The 19,520-nt window shown below is 47.9% G+C and overlaps 1 protein-coding gene across 1 annotated transcript; it reads right to left on the reverse strand.

Moving 5' to 3' along the window:
* Positions 1-13,142: 13,142 nt before the first annotated feature.
* LOC124708187 (disease resistance protein Pik-2-like) lies at positions 13,143-18,056 on the reverse strand. The gene is made up of 5 exons (XM_047239874.1): positions 17,040-18,056; positions 15,720-16,430; positions 14,973-15,062; positions 13,447-14,813; positions 13,143-13,365 (listed from the first exon to the last, which is right to left on the reverse strand). Exons 1-5 carry the CDS (start codon positions 18,054-18,056, stop codon positions 13,143-13,145), a joined length of 3,408 nt encoding a protein of 1,135 aa, XP_047095830.1.
* Positions 18,057-19,520: the final 1,464 nt, after the last annotated feature.

Genomic DNA, 19,520 nt, shown 5'->3' on the forward strand with positions numbered 1-19,520 from the left:
CCCAGGGAAATGCTTCCTAATTATGCCTCCAAGGATGTTCGAGTACTCACGTGTCGGCTTCCTCCTCGGGTCGCCATACTTGAACATGCTGCACAACGAAATGCCAAAATCAGTATGCATGTGATAAAAATTTGTATAATGATAAAAATTTCAATAATGGAATGCCAAAATCAGCATGTACCTCTTTCCAGCGGGCACGAGAACAACATCGCGGAAGGCCCAAGTTTTTAGCTTGGGGAGTTTCGTAATCCCGCGCCTATACGGCTTCTTGTCCCGTGGTTCCAGCCTCTCCTCGGCCGCAACGTACACCTCCTCCGCCGGCGGGAGACCAAACTAGGGTCGGGTCTAGCTCCCGCGGCATACCCCCCAGCCCCTCATCCTCCTCGAGGTCCTCCCCACCGTCCTCCCCACCGTCCTCCCCACTCGTCCTCCCCACCGTCCTCCCCACCGTCCTCCTCGTCCTGCCCACCGTGCTCCTCACCGTCCTCCTCGTCCCCCCCACCCCACTGCTCCTCGTCATCATCCTCGGCTAGGGGAGGACTAGGAGAGGGGGTACGAAGTCGTCGTGGCTGGGCATTCTTCCTCCGTGGTGGAGGGCTAGGAGGACCGCTAGGAGGACGTGTCTGCGAGGAACCACTCGAAAGTCCCACAAGCTCAGCCACGGCCTTGATCTTCTTTTTGAAACCCCCTTTCTTTTACTTGGCGGCATGTTTCAATCACCTCGCAAACACAATAAAAAGAGTGGTTTATTAGTATGCAATGTAAACGAGATGAATATTAGTGAAATCAACAATAATGCAAATATATAAGTAGATGAATATTAGTAGATACATCATAGTTTATTACAAATAGCACATAGTTCAGTACATAGATCATAGTTTATTACAAATAGCACATAGTTCAGTACATAGGATAGCCTCACAATTACAACTACATAGATCAGTAGCCTATGTCGACATCCGTAATCGGACCACATGTTTCATCATCATCAGGCTCGGCGAACCAATAATCATCGATGAAACCTGGAGGGTGGTCCATTAGGATCTAGGTCAAGGCCTGCTTTGAACGCCTCGAGCAAACTTAGGTCTTCTACGGCACACACATCCTCAACTTCATATTCTTCATTGTCTTCCTCCATAACCGCATCTTCGTCTACGACCATGTTATCAACAACGGCCGACAAGTCGATAGTGAAATGACCGGGGAGCCCTTCTTCTTGATAAAAATCAACACTCCTTGTTGAGGGGTCTACGCGGCGGTAATCGTCCTTGTTTGGCGGGGTGGCCTAATGCGTGAAGGAACCGTCATCACAACATCCCTTCCATGTAGACGCTTTGTCGGGTTTCGGCACGCGTACGGGAGATAGAATACTTGGAAGGCTTGGGTGGCCAAAATGTACACGTCCTCTCCCTTATAAACAGAGCTTCTTTCAACTTCGACCAATCCAATTTTAGGATCCCGTCTCACGCGACGTGGGTCGAGCCAGTGGCATTTGAATACGACGGGATTTAGCCCTTTGTCAAACCCGTAATTCAGCTCGTATATACCCTCGACTCTTCCATAGTAATGGAGTCCATCATCACCTTGACATACCACCCCGCTATTTATTGTCTTCTTGTTTGGACGGCTTGTTGTGTATTGATGGGTCCGGAAGCGATACCCGTTCACGTCATAAGAATTGAACGAGTCGACGGAATGGTTGAAGCCCCTAGCAATTTTTCGTAGCAAGGGATTCATGTCTTTGTCAGTTCTTGCCTACAAGATTAGGACGACAAGTTTAGAACAAGAAATGACCGAGAAATGTCGACAGTGTGCAAGAAAATTTGGATAGGATAGTACCAAACCACAGAACCAGCTACTGAAACCGTGACCGCCGCCCTTATCGAAAATATCCTTGGATTCTTCCGAGGTAGGATCGCTGTGGGTATACCTCCAATATTTAGCCGTGAATTGTCTATAACAATGAACGGGGGAAGAGTTAGCCACGAACATACGAGTGAATGTTTGCGAATAACTAAATGGTTAGCACTTACTTGATGTACGGCTTCACTTCCACCATGGTGTTCAAGACATATGAGTGGATCAACTCCCGCTCATGTAAATTTGTTGTGTACGGCTTCGAGCCACTTGACTTGCCGCCAAGCCCTATGAAGATGCTAAGCTTGGGTACATCTTCATTGTTGGCGGCATTGTAACTGGAGGACCGGGTTGTGCTTTGTGGGAATGTTGGGATCATAGTGCTTAGTGGTGAAGTTTGCCACCTCCACGTTCGAGACTGCCTCGGCTATGGATGCTTCGATCTTGCATTTATTGCCAGCTCATCCGACGAAGCTTTTGTGTTTCTCTCTCGGGACCAAACCGCCAACGGCCCCAATTCGGCCCCCTTTAAGCATTCCTTCGCGAGGTGCAGGATCATATGTTGCATCGGATTAAAGAACGCTGGAGGAAAGATCTTCTCTAGATCGCAAAGCAACATGGGTGCCTGTTCATCTAGCTTCTCAATCACTTTAGTGTCTAACTCCCTTGCACAAATCTGGCGGAAGAAATAACTCAACCTCGCTAGCACTCGCCAAGTTTTCTCAGGGACATAGCCTCGAATCATCACCGGCATTATCCGCTCAAGCCATACGTGGTAGTCATGACTCTTCAGTCCTTGTACTCGCAACATTTCAATGTTAAGACCCCTCATCCAGTTGGCTGCTGATGCGCGTAGATGTACACGTCCGTTGGGAACCCCAAGAGGAAGGTATGATGCGCACAGTGGCAAGTTTCCCTCAGTAAGAAACCAAGGTTTAATCGGACCAGTAGGAGTCAAGAAGCACGTTGAAGGTTGATGGTGGCGAAATGTGATGCGGCGCAACAACAGGGATTCCGGCGCCAACGTGGAATCTGCACAACAAAACCAAAGTACTTTGCCCCAATGAAACAGTGAGGTTGTCAATCTCACCGGCTTGCCGTAACAAAGGATTAAACGTATCGAGTGGAAGATGTTTGCAAAGAAAATAGTAAAACACAAGTATTGCAGTAGAATTTATGCTATGTAAAGAATAGGACCGGGGTCCACAGTTCACTAGAGGTGTCTCTCCCATAAGATAAAAGCATGTTGGGTGAACAAATTACAGTCGGGCAATCGACAAATAGAGAAAGGCATAACAATGCATATACATGATATGATAAATATAGTGAGATTTAATTGGGCATTACGACAAAGTACATAGACCGCCATCCAACTGCATCTATGCCTAAAAAGTCCACCTTCAGGTTATCGTCCGAACCCCATTCGGTATTAAGTTGCTAAGCAACAGACAATTGCATTAAGTATGGTGCGTAATGTAATCAACAACTACATCCTTAGACATAGAATCAATGTTTTATCCCTAGTGGCAACAGCACATCCACAACCTTAGAGCTTTCTGTCACTGTCCCAGATTCAATGGAGGCATGAACCCACTATCGAGCATAAATACTCCCTCTTGGAGTTAAGAGTACAAACTTGGCCAGAGCCTCTACTAATAACGGAGAGCATGCAAGATCATAAACAACACATAAACAATAGATTGATAATCACCATAACATAGTACTCTCTATCCATCGGATCCCGACAAACACAACATATAGTATTACAGATAGATGATCTTGATCATGTTAGGCAGCTCACAAGATCCAACAATGAAGCACAACAAGGAGAAGACGACCATCTAGCTACTGCTGTGGACCCATGGTCCAGGGGTGAACTACTCACTCATCACTCCGGAGGCGATCATGGCGATGAAGAGTCCTCCGGGAGATGAATCCCCTCTCCGGCGGGTGCCGAGGCGCATCTCCCGAATCCCCGAGATGGGATTCGCGGCGGCGGCGTCTCCGGAAGGTTTTCCGTATCGTGGCTCTCGGTGCTCGGGGGTTTCGCGACGGAGGCTTTAAGTAGGCGGAAGGGTAGGTCGGGGGCCACACGAGGTGCCCAGGGGTAGGGCCGCGCGGCCGTGGCCCGGGCCGCGCCGCCCTGTCCCCCGGCTGCCTCGTGGCCCCACTTCGTTGACTCTTCGGTCTTCCGGAAGCTTCGTGCAAAAATAGGACCCCGGGCGAAAGTTTCGTCCAATTCCGAGAATATTTCCTTACTAGGATTTCGAAACCAAAAACAGCAGAAAACAAAGAATCGGCTCTTCGGCATCTTGTTAATAGGTTAGTTCCAGAAAATGCATAAATATGACATATAATGTGCATAAAACATGTAGGTATCATCAATAAAGTAGCATGGAACATAAGAAATTATCGATACGTTGGAGACGTATCAGCTGCGAACCCATCAGGGAAAAACAAGGAGTCCTTCATCCATTGGAAGACCTCCCTTTTTTGGGCCTTTGTGAGGCAGAACGGAGCGTGTGGCTTAGTCCAAGTTTTTTTGCCACCATGAGGTGGCTGCATGTTCAACTCTGGCCTATCGCACAACTTTTCCTAGTCAATTCGAGCCTTTATGTTATCCTTCGTCTTCTCAGTGTCCACTATGGTGCTCCAAATGGCTTCACTGATATTCTTCTCGGTGTGCATTACATCAATGTTATGCGGGAGCTCGAGAAACTCAAAGTAAGGAAGCTTCCCGAAGCACGGCTTGTGGGTCCATTGGTGTGTCTCCCCATATCCCAAGAAACCATTCCCATCAGGGTTAGGCTGGAGAGCGTCTAACTCGGCCTTGGTTTCTTGTCCGGTCTTCGGAATTGGCTTCGGTGCATGGACAACACGACCTTTTTTGAAACTCTTAACATCACTCCTGTATTCATGACTCTGCTCAAGGAACTGTCGAGCTTCATCAAAGCAGGAATACTTGCCACCCTTGTTTAGCCAGAAGAAAGTCACGGCTTGCCTGCACTCCGGACAAGGCCACTTCCCATGTGTACACCACCCGCGGAACAAAGCTCGTGCCGGCAAGTCATGCAGGGACGTGTGGTACCGGACATACATATCGAAGTGTTCCTTGTTTGCCGCGTCATAAGTTCGGATCCCGCGATCTTCCCGAGCCAAGAAGCAAGTCATCAATCGGTGGTTCCGGATACACGTTCATGTTCTTACCCGGGTATTTCGGTCCTGGGATTATCATCGACACAAACATGTTCTCTCGATCTCGTGCGGACGCCGGGGGTAGGTTCGGGGAATAACAAACACTGGCCAACAACTGTATACCGCAGCCGACATACCATATGGATTGAACCCATCGGTTGATATCGCAATTGCTACGCTCCTCGGGTCACCAGCTTTCAGGGGATATTTCTTGACAAAGTTCTTCCATGCACTACCATCCGAGGGATGTATCATCTTGCCACTGTCTGGTCTGATCCCTTCTACAGCCCACCTCATCTGCTGGGCAGTATCCTCGGTCATGAAGAGCCGCTGGATCCTCGGTAGGACTGGAAGATAGCGGAGGATATTCTTGGCAACCGTGGTCCGCCTCTTCCGACCATCACCATTGGTGTCAACCTCAAAGTACCTAGAGCTATTGCAATGGATGCAATAGTTTGTGTTAGCATGCTCCTCTCCGAATAGCATGCATCCCTTTGGACAAGCGTGTATCTGCTGAGATGACATCTTGAGGTCACTGAGCAATTTTTTCGAATAGTAGAAGTTTTGCGGCAAGAGGTGCCCTTTCGGCAGAATGCTGCCAACGAGGACCAGATGTTCATCGAACCCATCTCTGCATAGATTCCTATGGCACTTAAAGGCCAAAAGGCGAGCGATGGCATCTAGTTGGGTAACATCTGTATTTACGTGTAGGGGTTTCTGCGAAGCAAACAAAGCCTCGTAATACTTCTTTGTGTTTTCCTCCGGCTCCTCACTTGTCTCCGCATCCCTAGATGTCTCCGCCACTACATGAGAGCTTTCAGGCACATTACCATTAGCCAAGTTCTCTAGACACCTATCAAACCCAGTATCATATTCTCTCGTAGGCTGAATCTGCCGCACCTCCTTCCTAGCACGTTTCTTCGCCTTTTCTCCATGAAAAGTCCAAATCTTGTAGGACGGTTTGAACCCGGACTTGATCAGGTGAAGACTCATAGTTTCCTTGTCCTATGTTTTTTGGTTAGCGCACTTACTACAAGGGCAAAAAACTGTCCTGGGTCTGCTAGGGATGTCAAACACCCTGTCCACGAACTGCTTGGTCTTTTCTCCCCATTCCTCAGTATATTTCCATGGACCGATTCTGCCATCGTACATCCAGTCACGGTTATCCATCCTCTAACCAGCACCAAAACAGACAAACTTAGAATTTATATCAAACATGATCCGCATTTTAATTTTTCCTTTTTTACGCATACAACAACCTGAATCTCTACTAGGTGGGCTCCTAGCAGCCGCCGGATCCGTAGATTGAGTACGTTCTCCCTACTCTACCTTGATCCGAGACAGAATTTTGGCAGCACCTCCCCGCTGCTCTCCCGATACACGTCTCGCCAAAAAGCCGAGAGGGGTGTGCATCCGGAGAACAACGGGGAGGCGCAGCCGAAATCCTGACTCGGATCGGGGTAGAGCAGGGAGAACGTACCCAACTACGCATCCGCCGACTGTCCCGATAAATGCCGTAAGAGTTACGCTTCATAATATGCAAGACCACTAATGCATATTTATCCGCGTAACCCTTACGGTCGGGAAGAGACGCCTAGGTATCGCGACAGACTTGGTGATCTAGACCCAAAAAAAAACCTAGGTACACAGGGGCGAGATTTTTACCCTTGACGCGTGAGCGAATCGGCGAACAAGATCCGGGACGGCCCCTCAAAGACCACCGCGACGCCTCCCCCCGTGACCACCTCGAAGAAGATCCGAGATGCCCCCTCACAGACCCTCGCGGCGCCGCCCCCCGTGTCCACCTCGAAGCATCGCCTGCATAGCGAGAAAATGAATCACTCAGGCAAGTGAACACAATTTATTTTAACAACTATTACTTCTAATTTTCTTGCAGCACATTATCTTTTTTTCCTACATTGGTCTATTTTTACCTATTTCTAAAAATCCTACACTAAATCCTATTTTAAAAAGTCCTACACTAAATCCAATTTCAAAAATCCTACACTAAATCCTACACTAAATCCCTACACTAAACTACACTAACTAATATCCTACACTACTGCAGGGATGAAATCGGAGGAGAGGGCCGGGGCGCACACATACCTTGGTGCCGGCCGACGAGCCGGAGGAGGAGCCTGGCGCGCGGGTCGGGGCGATGAGGCGGCGGCCGGGAGCTGCTGCGGTGGCGCTAGCTGCGGGGAGGAGAGGGCGCGGGGCGGCGAGGCGCGCGCGGCCGGGAGGCGCGTCAATGGGGGCGAGGCGGGAGGGGCGGGGGCGAGGCGGCAGGGGCCCGGAGAGGCGCGGCGGCGGTGGCGGCGCGCCGGGAGGCGGAGGGCGGGGCGAAGGCGACGGGGTCGGAGCGAGGCGGCGAGGCCGGGCGGCAGGGGCGCGGCGGGAAGGAGCGGGGGCGAGGCGCGGGGCCCGGAGGTGCGGCGGCGAGGCGGCGGCGGCGGCGCGCGTGCGGGGGGCAGCAGGGGGGCGCGTGCGGGGGGCAGCAGGAGAGGCGCGTGTGTGTGGCTGTGTGTGGCCGGTCGAGCTGTAGCTAGGGATAAGGTTTCGCGGCTTTGCCGTGCCCGAGGCTTTGCCATGCGGTTTGCACGGCAAAGAGCTCTTTGCCGTGCGACGTAGCCTTTGCCGTGCGCTTATGGTCCTTTGTCGTGCAACCATGGCATTGCCGTGCGTCTGTGCACGGAAAAGAGGTCTTTGCCGTGCAAGTCAATCTTTGCCGTGCACCACAGCACGGCAAAACTTTTTTTTATTCTTCACAATTTATTTATCGTTAAAATTAAAAATATTTCAAAATTATATTAAACCTTTATTTTAACATGTGTATTATTTAATAATGTCATTATCATTATATATTAAAACTACACGGATGAAGGCCTCGCGCGGTGAAATCTAGGGGGTAGTGACCCCCGGGGCAAGCAGACCGCCGGAGCACCAGAATGGAACTAGACCTAGGATATGTGCCAAAGGGTGCCAAACCTAGCTTTCCATGTGTACATGGCCTAAACAAAACTAAACCTATCAGAAAGTATATTGGTGGAACCTCGCGCAGTGAAATCTAGGGGGTAGACCCCCCGAGGCATGCAGACCGCCGTTATCGGGGGGAAATGACCGCCGGAGCACCGGAATGGCACAAAAACTTGCATGTGGACCTAGGATATGTGTGAAAGTGTGGTGGAAGGTGTGATTCACCAAATGGTGCAAGACATAGCTCCCATGTGGGGCATTCCTCTCTTTCAGGCGATAACACTTGCAAGAATCCTCGACTTGTACGCTGAAGTGTCCCGCTGCGGGTATACCGGTGGCTATAATGTGCCAAAGTGTGCCAAACCTATCTTTCCATGTGTACATGGCCTAAAAAAACTAAACCTATCAAAAAGTATGTTGGTGGAACCTCGCACGGTGAAATCTAGGGGGGTAGACCCCCGAGGCACGTAGACAACCATTTTCGGGGGGGGAACGACCGCCGGAGCACCGGAATGCCACCAAAACTTGCATGTGGACCTAGGATATGTGTGAAAGTGTGGTGGAAGGTGTGATTCACCAAATGGTGCAAGGCATATCTCCCATGTGTGACCTTCCCCTCTTTCGGGCGATAACACTTGGAAGATTCCTCGACTTGTAGGCTGAAGTGTCCCGCTGCGGGTATACCGGTGGCTATAATGTGCCAAAGTGTGCCAAACCTTGCTTTACATGTGTATATGGACTAACCAAAACAAAACCTATCAAAAAGTATGTTGGTGGAACCTCGCGCGGTGAAATCTAGGGGAGTAGACCCCCGAGGCAGCGGACCGCCGTTGTCGGGGGGAACGACCGCCGGAGCACCGGAATGCCACCAAAACTTGCATGTGGACCTAGGATATGTGTGAAAGTGTGTTGTAAGGTGTGATTCACCAAATGTTGCAAGGCATTGGTCCCATGTGTGAGATTCCTCTCTTTCGGGCGATAGCACTTGGAAGATTCCTCGACTTGTAGGCCGAAGTGTCCCGCTGCGGGTATACCGGTGGCTATAATGTGCCAAAGTGTGCCAAACCTAGCTTTCCATGTGTATATGGACTAACCAAAACAAAACCTATCAAAAAGTATGTTGGTGGAACCTCGCGCGGTGAAATCTAGGGGGTAGACCCCCCGAGGCACACGCAGACCGCCGTTTTCGGGGGGGAACGACCGCCGGAGCACCGGAATGCCACCAAAACTTGCATGTGGACCTAGGATATGTGTGAAAGTGTGTTGGAATGTGTGATTCACCAAATGGTGCAAGGCATTGCTCCCATGTGTGAGATTCCTCTCTTTCGGGCGATAGCACTTGGAAGATTCCTCGACTTGTAGGCTGAAGTGTCCCATTGCGGGTATACCGGTGGCTACAATGTGCCAAAGTGTGCCAAACCTACCTTTACATGTGTATATGGCCTAAACAAAACTAAACCTATCAAAAAGTATGTTGGTGGAACCTCGCGCGGTGAAATCTAGGGGTAGACCCCCGAGGCACGCAGACCGCCGTTTTCGGGGGGGGGGGGGGGAACGAACGCCGGAGCACCGGAATGCCACCAAAACTTGCATGTGGACCTACGATATGTGTGAAAGTGTGGTGGAAGGTGTGATTCACCAAATGGTGCAAGGCATAGCTCCCATGTGTGACCTTCCCCTCTTTCGGGCGATAACACTTGGAAGATTCCTCGACTTGTAGGCTGAAGTGTCCCGCTGCGGGTATACCGGAGGCTATAATGTGCCAAATGGTGCCAAACCTTGCTTTCCATGTTTATATGGACTAACCAAAACCAAACCTATCAAAAAGTATGTTGGTGTAACCTCGCGCGGTGAAATCTAGGGGGGTAGACCCCACCGAGGCACGCAGACAGCCATTTTCTGGGGGGGGGGGGAACGATCGCCGGAGCACCCGAATGCCACCAAAACTTGCATGTGGACCTACTATATGTGTGGAAGTGTGGTGGAAGGTGTGATTCACAAAATGGTGCAAGGAATAGCTCCCATGTGTGACCTTCCCCTCTTTCGGGCGATAACACTTGGAAGATTCCTCGACTTGTAGGTCGAAGTGTCCCGCTGCGGGTATACCGGAGGCTATAATGTGCAAAATGGTGCCAAACCTTGCTTTCCATGTGTAAATGGCCTAAAAAAACTAAACCTATCAAAAATAATGTTGGTGGAACCTCGCGCGGTGAAATCTATGGGGGTAGACCCCCGAGGCACGCAAACCGCCGTTTTCGGGGGGGAACGACCGCCGGAGCACCGGAATGCCACCAAAACTTGCATGTGGACCTAGGATATGTGTGAAAGTGTGTTGGAGGTGTGATTCACCAAATGGTGCATGGCATTGCTCCCATGTGTGAGATTCCTCTCTTTCGGGCGATAGCACTTGGAAGATTCCTCGACTTGTAGGCTGAAGTGTCCCGCTGCGGGTATACCGGTGGCTATAATGTGCCAAAGTGTGCCAAACCTTGATTTCCTTGTGTATATGGACTAACCAAAACAAAACCTATCAAAAAGTATGTTGGTGGAACCTCGCGCGGTGAAATCTAGGGGGTAGACCCCCCGAGGCACGCAGACCGCCGTTTTCGGGGGGGAATGACCGCCGGAGCACCGGAATGCCACCAAAACTTGCATGTGGACCTAGGATATGTGTGAAAGTGTGGTGTAATGTGTGATTAACCAAATGGTGCAAGTCATAGCTCCCACGTGTGAGCTTCCCCTCTTTCGGGCGATAACACTTGGAAGATTCCTCGACTTGTAGGCTGAAGTGTCCCGCTGCGGGTATACCGGAGGCTATAATGTGCCAAATGGTGCCAAACCTTGCTTTCCATGTGTATATGGACTAACCAAAACCAAACCTATCAAAAAGTATGTTGGTGGAACCTCGCGCGGTGAAATCTAGGGGGTAGACCCCCCGAGGCACGCAGACAGCCATTTTCGGGGGGGAACGACCGCCGGAGCACCGGAATGCCACCAAAACTTGCATGTGGACCTAGGATATGTGTGAAAGTGTGTTGGAATGTGTTATTCACCAAATGGTGCAATGCATAGCTCCCATGTGTGAGCTTCCCCTCTTTCGGGCTATAACACTTGGAAGATTCTTCGACTTGTAATCTGAAGTGTCCCGCTGCGGGTATACCGGAGGCTATAGTGTGTCAAATGGTGCCAAACCTTGCTTTCCATGTGTATATGGACTAACCAAAACCAAACCTATCAAAAAGTATGTTGGTTGAACCTCGCGCGGTGAAATCTAGGGGGGTAGACCCCCCGAGGCATGCAGACAGCCATTTTCGGGGGGGAACGACCGCCGGAGCACCGGAATGCCACCAAAACTTGCATGTGGACCTAGGATATGTGTGGAAGTGTGGTGGAAGGTGTGATTCACAAAATGGTGCAAGGAATAGCTCCCATGTGTGACCTTCCCCTCTTTCGGGCGATAACACTTGGAAGATTCCTCGACTTGTAGGCTGAAGTGTCCCGCTGCGGGTATACCGGAGGCTATAATGTGCAAAATGGTGCCAAACCTTGCTTTCCATGTGTAAATGGCCTAAAAAAACTAAACCTATCAAAAATAATGTTGGTGGAACCTCGCGCGGTGAAATCTATGGGGGTAGACCCCCGAGGCTCGCAGACCGCCGTTTTCGGGGGGGAACGACCGCCGGAGCACCGGAATGCCACCAAAACTTGCATGTGGAACTAGGATATGTGTGAAAGTGTGTTGGAAGGTGTGATTCACCAAATGGTGCAAGGAATTGCTCCCATGTGTGAGATTCCTCTCTTTCGGGCGATAGCACTTGGAAGATTAATTCCTCGACTTGTAGGCTGAAGTGTCCCGCTGCGGGTATACCGGTGGCTATAATGTGCCAAAGTGTGCCAAACCTTGCTTTCCTTGTGTATATGGACTAACCAAAACAAAACCTGTCAAAATGTATGTTGGTGGAACCTCGCGCGGTGAAATCTAGGGGGTAGACCCCCCGAGGCACGCAGACCGCCGTTTTCGGGGGGGACGACCGCCGGAGCACCGGAATGCCACCAAAACTTGCATGTGGACCTAGGATATGTGTGAAAGTGTGGTGGAATTTGTGATTCACCAAATGGTGCAAGTCATAGCTCCCACGTGTGAGCTTCCCCTCTTTCGGGCGATAACACTTGGAAGATTCCTCGACTTGTAGGCTAAAGTGTCCCGCTGCGGGTATACCGGAGGCTATAATGTGCCAAATGATGCCAAACCTTGCTTTCCATGTGTATATGGACTAACCAAAACCAAACCTATCAAAAAGTATGTTGGTGGAACCTCGCGCGGTGAAATCTAGGGGGTAGACCCCCCCGAGGCACACAGACAGCCATTTTCGGGGGGGAACGACCGCCGGAGCACCGGAATGCCACCAAAACTTGCATGTGGACCTAGGATATGTGTGAAAGTGTGGTGGAATGTGTGATTCACCAAATGGTGCAATGCATAGCTCCCATGTGTGAGCTTCCCCTCTTTCGGGCGATAACACTTGGAAGATTCCTCGACATTGGCCACACTAGTCGGAGGATACAAGGTAGACGCTACTTGGATGACAGACCAAATAGATCTCGCAAATTGACACTGGAAGAAAATGTGTTTAATGGTTTCATCATGATGACAAAAAAACACATCTAGTACTTCTGTGCCAATTCCGCTTAACAAGATTGTCTTTGATGAGAATAACTCCTAATAAGACCAACAGTTGCAGAACGCTACTCAACGAGTCCAAATTGTCAATAGTTTGAGAGAACAGACAACAAGTGCACCACATACTCGATGTGTTTTCAACTTTTCATCATGACGGGAATACTAATTAGCGATTCAGATGAACCAACAAAAAATAAGTATGTTACATTTGTCAAGGACATGGTGTGTCCTCCTAATTATCAGGACACCGATCGAACTACTATACATAATCAGGTGTACCATGCGGCTTCAGGACAAGTGATCTTCCAGCTGCACGAATTTAAAGATCAACGATTAAATGGTGAAAAATAACCACAAAACAAATGGAAACACAACGGTATGTACTTCTACCTCACCTTGGACTGTTGGGCGCAGTGGACCTCAATGATCTCGATCAGACCATCTTTATGGCCGGTCGACTTGGATTTTCTGCGAGCTCGGCCCTCAGGTATTCCAATTCGTTGTCATCATAGTCACCTTCGAGCATAACCTCCTTCAGGCTTGCCAGAGTTGGTAGCCCTGAGAGTGTCCGACTATTGATGTATGCCGAACGGAACTTGAGCAGCTCTAGCTTAGGGGTTGCTCCTGGTTCAAACTTCAATAATAGATGCTTATTTCTATCCTCCTGGTCGATCAAGAGCGAATCAAGTTGCAGCACCACCAGGTTCAGGAACATGTGTGGATGGAATGTAAGACACGCATTGCTCCGCTGGAACGACTTCTTCAACAGATGCAGGGATGCCAGGTTTGGTAGATTCCCAAGGACCTGCATGGCACCGCTGTGCTCTGATATTCTACAGCTCCGCAGCTTCAGCTTTACCAGATTCCTCAGCCCCTGGATCCATTCCGGTAGTATGACCAGGTTACCATACAGCTTGAGGCTCTGCAGGTTTTCCGGAAATGAGAACTCTCCATCTAAGCAGCCAGATAATCCTGGCTTCCCCTCTGACCGGATCGACAATGATTCCAGGCAACCCAGACCAACAATTGTCCAACACAGCTCTTGTCCGTTTTCCTTGTTGAGGCCAGTCACTCCCAACTTGCGCAACCGTGTGAGTCTTTTTATGTTATGCAGACTGACCTTTCCCCGTCGTGCGATGTTCACAACACCCAATGTACGTAGGGCTTTTAGTTTTCTCATCCCTCTTGGGAGTGAAACACCATGTAGCCCCATGCGCATCACAAAAGCAGGTATTACAAAGCAGCACATCATAGTGCATACGTCACGGCGGTTAATGACTTTATCAAGGATTTGAGGTGCACACCAAAATAAACAAGATCCAGTCAACACAACTGGCAATATGCATGCCATGTAGCTCATTACTCCCTCGTCTCCATCTTGGTCATACGAGGCATGCTCATTCTCCGGTTTTAACCCAACACGAAGATTATTCAGCTTCTGAAGATTGATGATACTCTTTGGCAACTTTATTATCCTCGTACCTCTTACATCCAACGTTTGGAGTTGTCGCAAGTTACCCAATGAATCTGGCAGGTGATAAATATTACCACATCCTCTTAAAGAAATGTATCTTAGGTGAAGAAGCTTCCCAATATGCTTAAGGTGATGATCACATAGACCTGTTGTGTCTTCTAAGTCCAGTACCCGCAGTAAACTCATCTTGTTGGAAATGAAAAATGATTTCCACTTCCCAAAAACTGTCAATGATCGTACACGGGACATGTCCACTATGCTATCAAATTCACTCTGGTCTCCTTGCCAATTGCCATTTATAGCAAGGTGGCGCATAGTGGCTTGGCTGTTTGAGATGCAGCCTTCCTCTAGTGCAAAAACAAGATTTTCTTTCATTGACTTTGAGATACCAATATCACGCATGAGATCATGCACTTGGCAGGAATCAATCCCTTTTGTACTATGGATTGAGCTTTCAGATGGTAAAATCATACTCCTGCTTATAAGTTCCATGAAGTAACCATCTGCTATTTCCTCCATGGATTTGCCTTGAACCTCCCTTGAGTAACCCTCTGCAGTCCACCGGCGCACCAAGCGTCCCCGCCCAACCCTTTGGTCTTCATGAAAGATGGACATATAGAGGAAGCAAGACTTGAGGTGATAGGGTAAACCATCATAGCTTCTCATAAGGACGGTTCTTATGGTCCCAAGCATAGGATTCATCTCCAATTCGGCACTGATATGCTCATTCAGTTTCCTCCATTCCAATACTGTTTTTGGTTGGTTTGCCAAGAAGCCTCCTATGGTGACTATTGCAAGGGGGAGGCAGTTGCACTTGCGCAATATCAGTTCTGCCTGTTCAGCCAGCTCAGGGTATTGCTTATCCAAATCTATAGTCTCCTTAAATACCTGAAATTTGATGGATCGAGTTCATTAGAGGCTTGAAAACTAAATCGGGTACAAAATAATATTTGATTATTGGATTGCATGTGCAATAGTTGTATTACTTATCTACAATTTGCAATTACATTTTTTATCAAGAAGTGTGGTTATGTGTAGCTATACTTAAACAAAGTATAAAGCATTATATTGCACTCCTAGTGTGGACGAGATTATAGTGCAACTGATAACTATTATAAACGCGACAAGCAAATAACGAAAACCAATAAAAGAAAACACAATGGAGACAGAAGATTTAATGTGGAAAACCCCTCCAACATAGAGGGCAAAAACCACGGGCGACAGCTAACAAATACTTCACTATATCGGGGAGTATTTACAAACGCCGGTGATTATCTTATAATCTAATAAACCCTAGCCAGCGGCTTACAAGAGGTATATATAGTCGGTGGCATCGATCCATACCCGGCGACGGGCCTCGCTCCGCTCGTCAGAAGTTAGCATCTTTTTAATATGAATTTAGATCACAATATCACAATAACAATGGACAAATTTTTAGAAAGGACATGTTGTCTTTTTGGTTCAACAATTAATTCTGGAAAAAATCCCAGAGCGACATGTACAAATGAAGCATGATTGTAGTTTCTTATCGAGTACCTTTTTGGCAAAGAGGTCGCATGCATCCTTGTGTTCTAGACCTTTGAGCATGTATATATTTTCCTTTTGCTCTGAACAATATTTAGCAATATCCTCTTCCCTTGTGGTGACTATGATCCGGCTTGAATTTACCATTTCATGAAAAATTGGTATTATCATGTCCCATTCTACGGTAGATGATACATCATCAAGAACAAGCAAGCACTTATTTATTTCTAAAATACTTGTCAATTTCTTGATCAACTCAGCAAGTGGCATCAAAACAAATGCATTCTTTGTCTTGCCCATCAAACCCGTGACATCCTTCTTTTCAGAAGGTTCTAGTTGCATAACTAAGCTTCGAAGGAGCTCCACAAGACTGAAAGGGCGCATGACTGTTACACATGCGCGTTTGTCAAACATGCCACTGAGCTTGTTGTGGTAGATATCTTTGACTAGAGTGGTTTTTCCGAGACCACCCATTCCCCACACTGAGATCACCTGGAACTGATCGGTAGCTTGACCTGCAAATAATTTGATAATCTCATCTTTTTCTTTCTCTCGCCCAACAACATGAGATTCCTCCAAAGCAGTCGTCACTGTTCTGATGCGGGTGAGGCTCTTTCCCACCACCTTCTTACCATCCGCACCTTTAGACTGCTCCTCTGAAATCTCACTGATGGGCACTATAGATTTCTTATCATTTCTAGTAGTGGGTTTGTCTGTGCTTGACTCTGTCCCCGTTAAATATGTCGCATCTTGAGAAACCTGCGTACAAGCAAGGAATGTTTCCATGTTGGGAACCATAAAAAAATCTTGAATTTAAAATAATGGTAAATAAGAAAGCAATAAGAATTGCTAAAATAATTCAAAATGCGATTTCCCGTTTGAACCCCAAACAGAAGTGGTTCCATCCATTTTCCAAAAGAAGTACAACCTAACATGTAAAAAAGATGAATCTAACATGTTCAGATGTGTACATACAAAAGACAACTTGCATGTGAGTGTGTATTATTTTGTAAAGGGTTACCTAGAATATTGATTTGGGGCCATTAGGTACTTATATACTAGTACTGCTCACTTTATATTTCAAATGTTAGAACTAATGATCAATCACGGGTACACTTTGGCCATAATGCTATGGCTAACTTTAGATGGACCAAACAATGCTCTTGCAATGTATAATATGGTGGAAAACATGTAATCACTAGATACTGAATCCTAATGCTACTCTCTCATTTTGTGTAGTTTTGTCAATGGAACATGTATATTAAAAAGTAATGACATCATATTAACTTGGAAAGATATTAGCTAGTTGACGAGTAGAACTTTCAATATTACCTTTTCGTGGAAAGCATAAATATTCTGATCAGCAGACAATTGCTTCAGCTCTGAGACGATGCTTTGTTGCCCTGCACATAAGCTTGCAACTTCAACTTGTGGTGTTGACACTATGATTCTGCTCCCCATGTTGTTGTTTGGGAAGCATCTCTTGACCTGATCCCACTCCTCAATGGTGGATAGGTCATTAATCACAATCAGGTACCTCCTCTTGTACACAAATCCATCAAACTCCTCAGTCAACTCTTGCACCGTCTTCTTCCTTTCCAATAGAAAATTGACCCCAACTGTTGCATGAAACTGCTCCACCAAACTATTAATGAAATCTTCTGGATTGAAAGGATGCATAAGCCTGACCCAAGCTCGGCATGAAAACTTGCTTTTAATATCTGGATTCTCATAGACGGCCCTAATGATGGACGTCTGCCCAAGATTAGCACTTGTTCCCCACACTGCAATCACCCTAAGGTCATTATCCTCCTCAGTAACCAACTGGACTAGATCCATGTTTGATTTCTCCTGCTTCGCGACACGCCTTGCTTCATCAATGCCGAACAGTGTTGCAGAAGCAATGCTAGACTGCTCAGCAGCCATGGTGAACTTGGATGTAGAACCCTTGATGAGGTTGTAGCGCATGTTCCTCTGGCTGACATCTTCAACATTGGCTCTGAGCTCCTTCATCTGCTTGGCCACACGGCGCCGATCAAGCAGCGTGCGACGGATACGCCACCAGGACTTCTTCTCCAAACGAACGGAAAATTCCTGGAGGGTATCCTCGACATCGTACGCTACATCTCGAACTTGCTTCACCCATACCTTCACCACCCTGTTGTTGTCATCTCCCTCGTCATGAGCAGACTCTAAGAAAGCCTGCATCATCTCAAGCTCGTTGGTGATGAAGAGCTGGTCACGGCGGACACCGAGCTGCAAAGCCACCTCCTCCGCCAGAGCGGATTTGGCGTAGCTAAGTGCTCCATTCAGCACAGACTTGCCAACGCTCAGCGCAGTTGCCTCCATTGCTGAGCTCCGTGTGGTTGTTGCCTTGTTGGTATGTGTGTATTGGCTCTGATGGCTCGAGGCAGCAGTGCAAATGCTGGGCGCAAGAAGATAGAAGGATGACTGATTAAATGAACTTAGCTGTGGCTGGTTTGTGTAGAATTGTGGTAGTTCTAATGCATGGATTAGAGGTTAACTGCCGCATGGAATAAAATACCGTCTCTGCAAGTTGAAGAAGAAGACAAGGATGATAATCGATTGATCACTGATCGATTGCCAAACTAGTGAGTATTAATGGAAAATTGCACATGAGGACGCATGTGAACGAAAGATGCCCCCTACTTGACTGAATGATTCTCTTGAGCTAATCGTCCGCTAATGGGAAAAACGGACAAGGAGTAGCAGGCGAGGGAGTTAATTAGGGCCGGCCGGCCGGCGGATTCAGCAAGGAAATAAAATGATATGCCGAGATCGACGACGCCTCAACCAACATAGAAAATTAAGCCGTCTAAGACAAATGAGATGAGCTTACCCCGGCGGCTAGGAAGGGGGTTATGTGACACAGCAACTTGAGCCGGTGACGTACGACGATGTGGGCTGATTTGGAGAAGCTCTTGCGGCTGCCTAGGAAGGCGAATATTCAGAATGGGCGCCTACAAGCAAGGACAGGTAGGTGGAGTTTAGTGACAACCGAGGTTACCAAGGTGGAGGACACGCGAGCTGTTGTGTCTGCATGCGCGCTTGGTTATCCGTGCGACTCTAGCTACTTAACTCTTGCTGAGAAATCTGGTCCGTCCATCACGAATGAAACCCGATTTAGAGCGATTCCGCCAGATCCCGTAAATCTTGACTTCTAAGCGTGCGAGTAAAAAGCGCAGAAGCGGGAAAGGAGCGGGCTAAGACTTTCCGTCCTGCCAAATCGAGATGGGGAGTGCGGTTAACCATGTACGTATATGTTGTCTGGAGGCAGAAATGTTCGGAGCATCTTAGACTAGTTATAGTGGGTAGTAACATGGTGTATGTTACTATCCCATGTTACTACCTCCATAGTGGATAGTTACTTATATATGATGTCATGCATGTTGTATTTATTAGATTGTAGACTCATCTTGTCTTGAGCAGTGTGATGTTATGGTAACAACATAGCTAGTTACCACCTCACTCTCTTTCTTCACTTATTATCATGCCATGTCACCAAAATGCCTTGAGGTGTGTGATGTTACTAGCTATGTTACTCCCACTATGAGTAGTCTTACGTCTTTTTCCAGGGCGTGCCGTTTTACGGTGTATGATGATCGACGCGAGAAACCAAGAAGTGGCGGTTATTCTACGGGATCCACCAGAGTTGCTCATAGAATGTTGGTGTTGCATGATTGTTTGGACTGAACTAGTGCAACGCCTTGCCTTTTACCAAAAGTAATTTCCAGTTTAGAATGCCAGGTGCATCATAAAGTGTACCTCCTAAAGTTGGAGATTATCAGTTTT

Source organism: Lolium rigidum, chromosome 4 (genome assembly GCF_022539505.1).
Source record: "Lolium rigidum isolate FL_2022 chromosome 4, APGP_CSIRO_Lrig_0.1, whole genome shotgun sequence".
NCBI classification, from domain to species: domain Eukaryota; kingdom Viridiplantae; phylum Streptophyta; class Magnoliopsida; order Poales; family Poaceae; genus Lolium; species Lolium rigidum.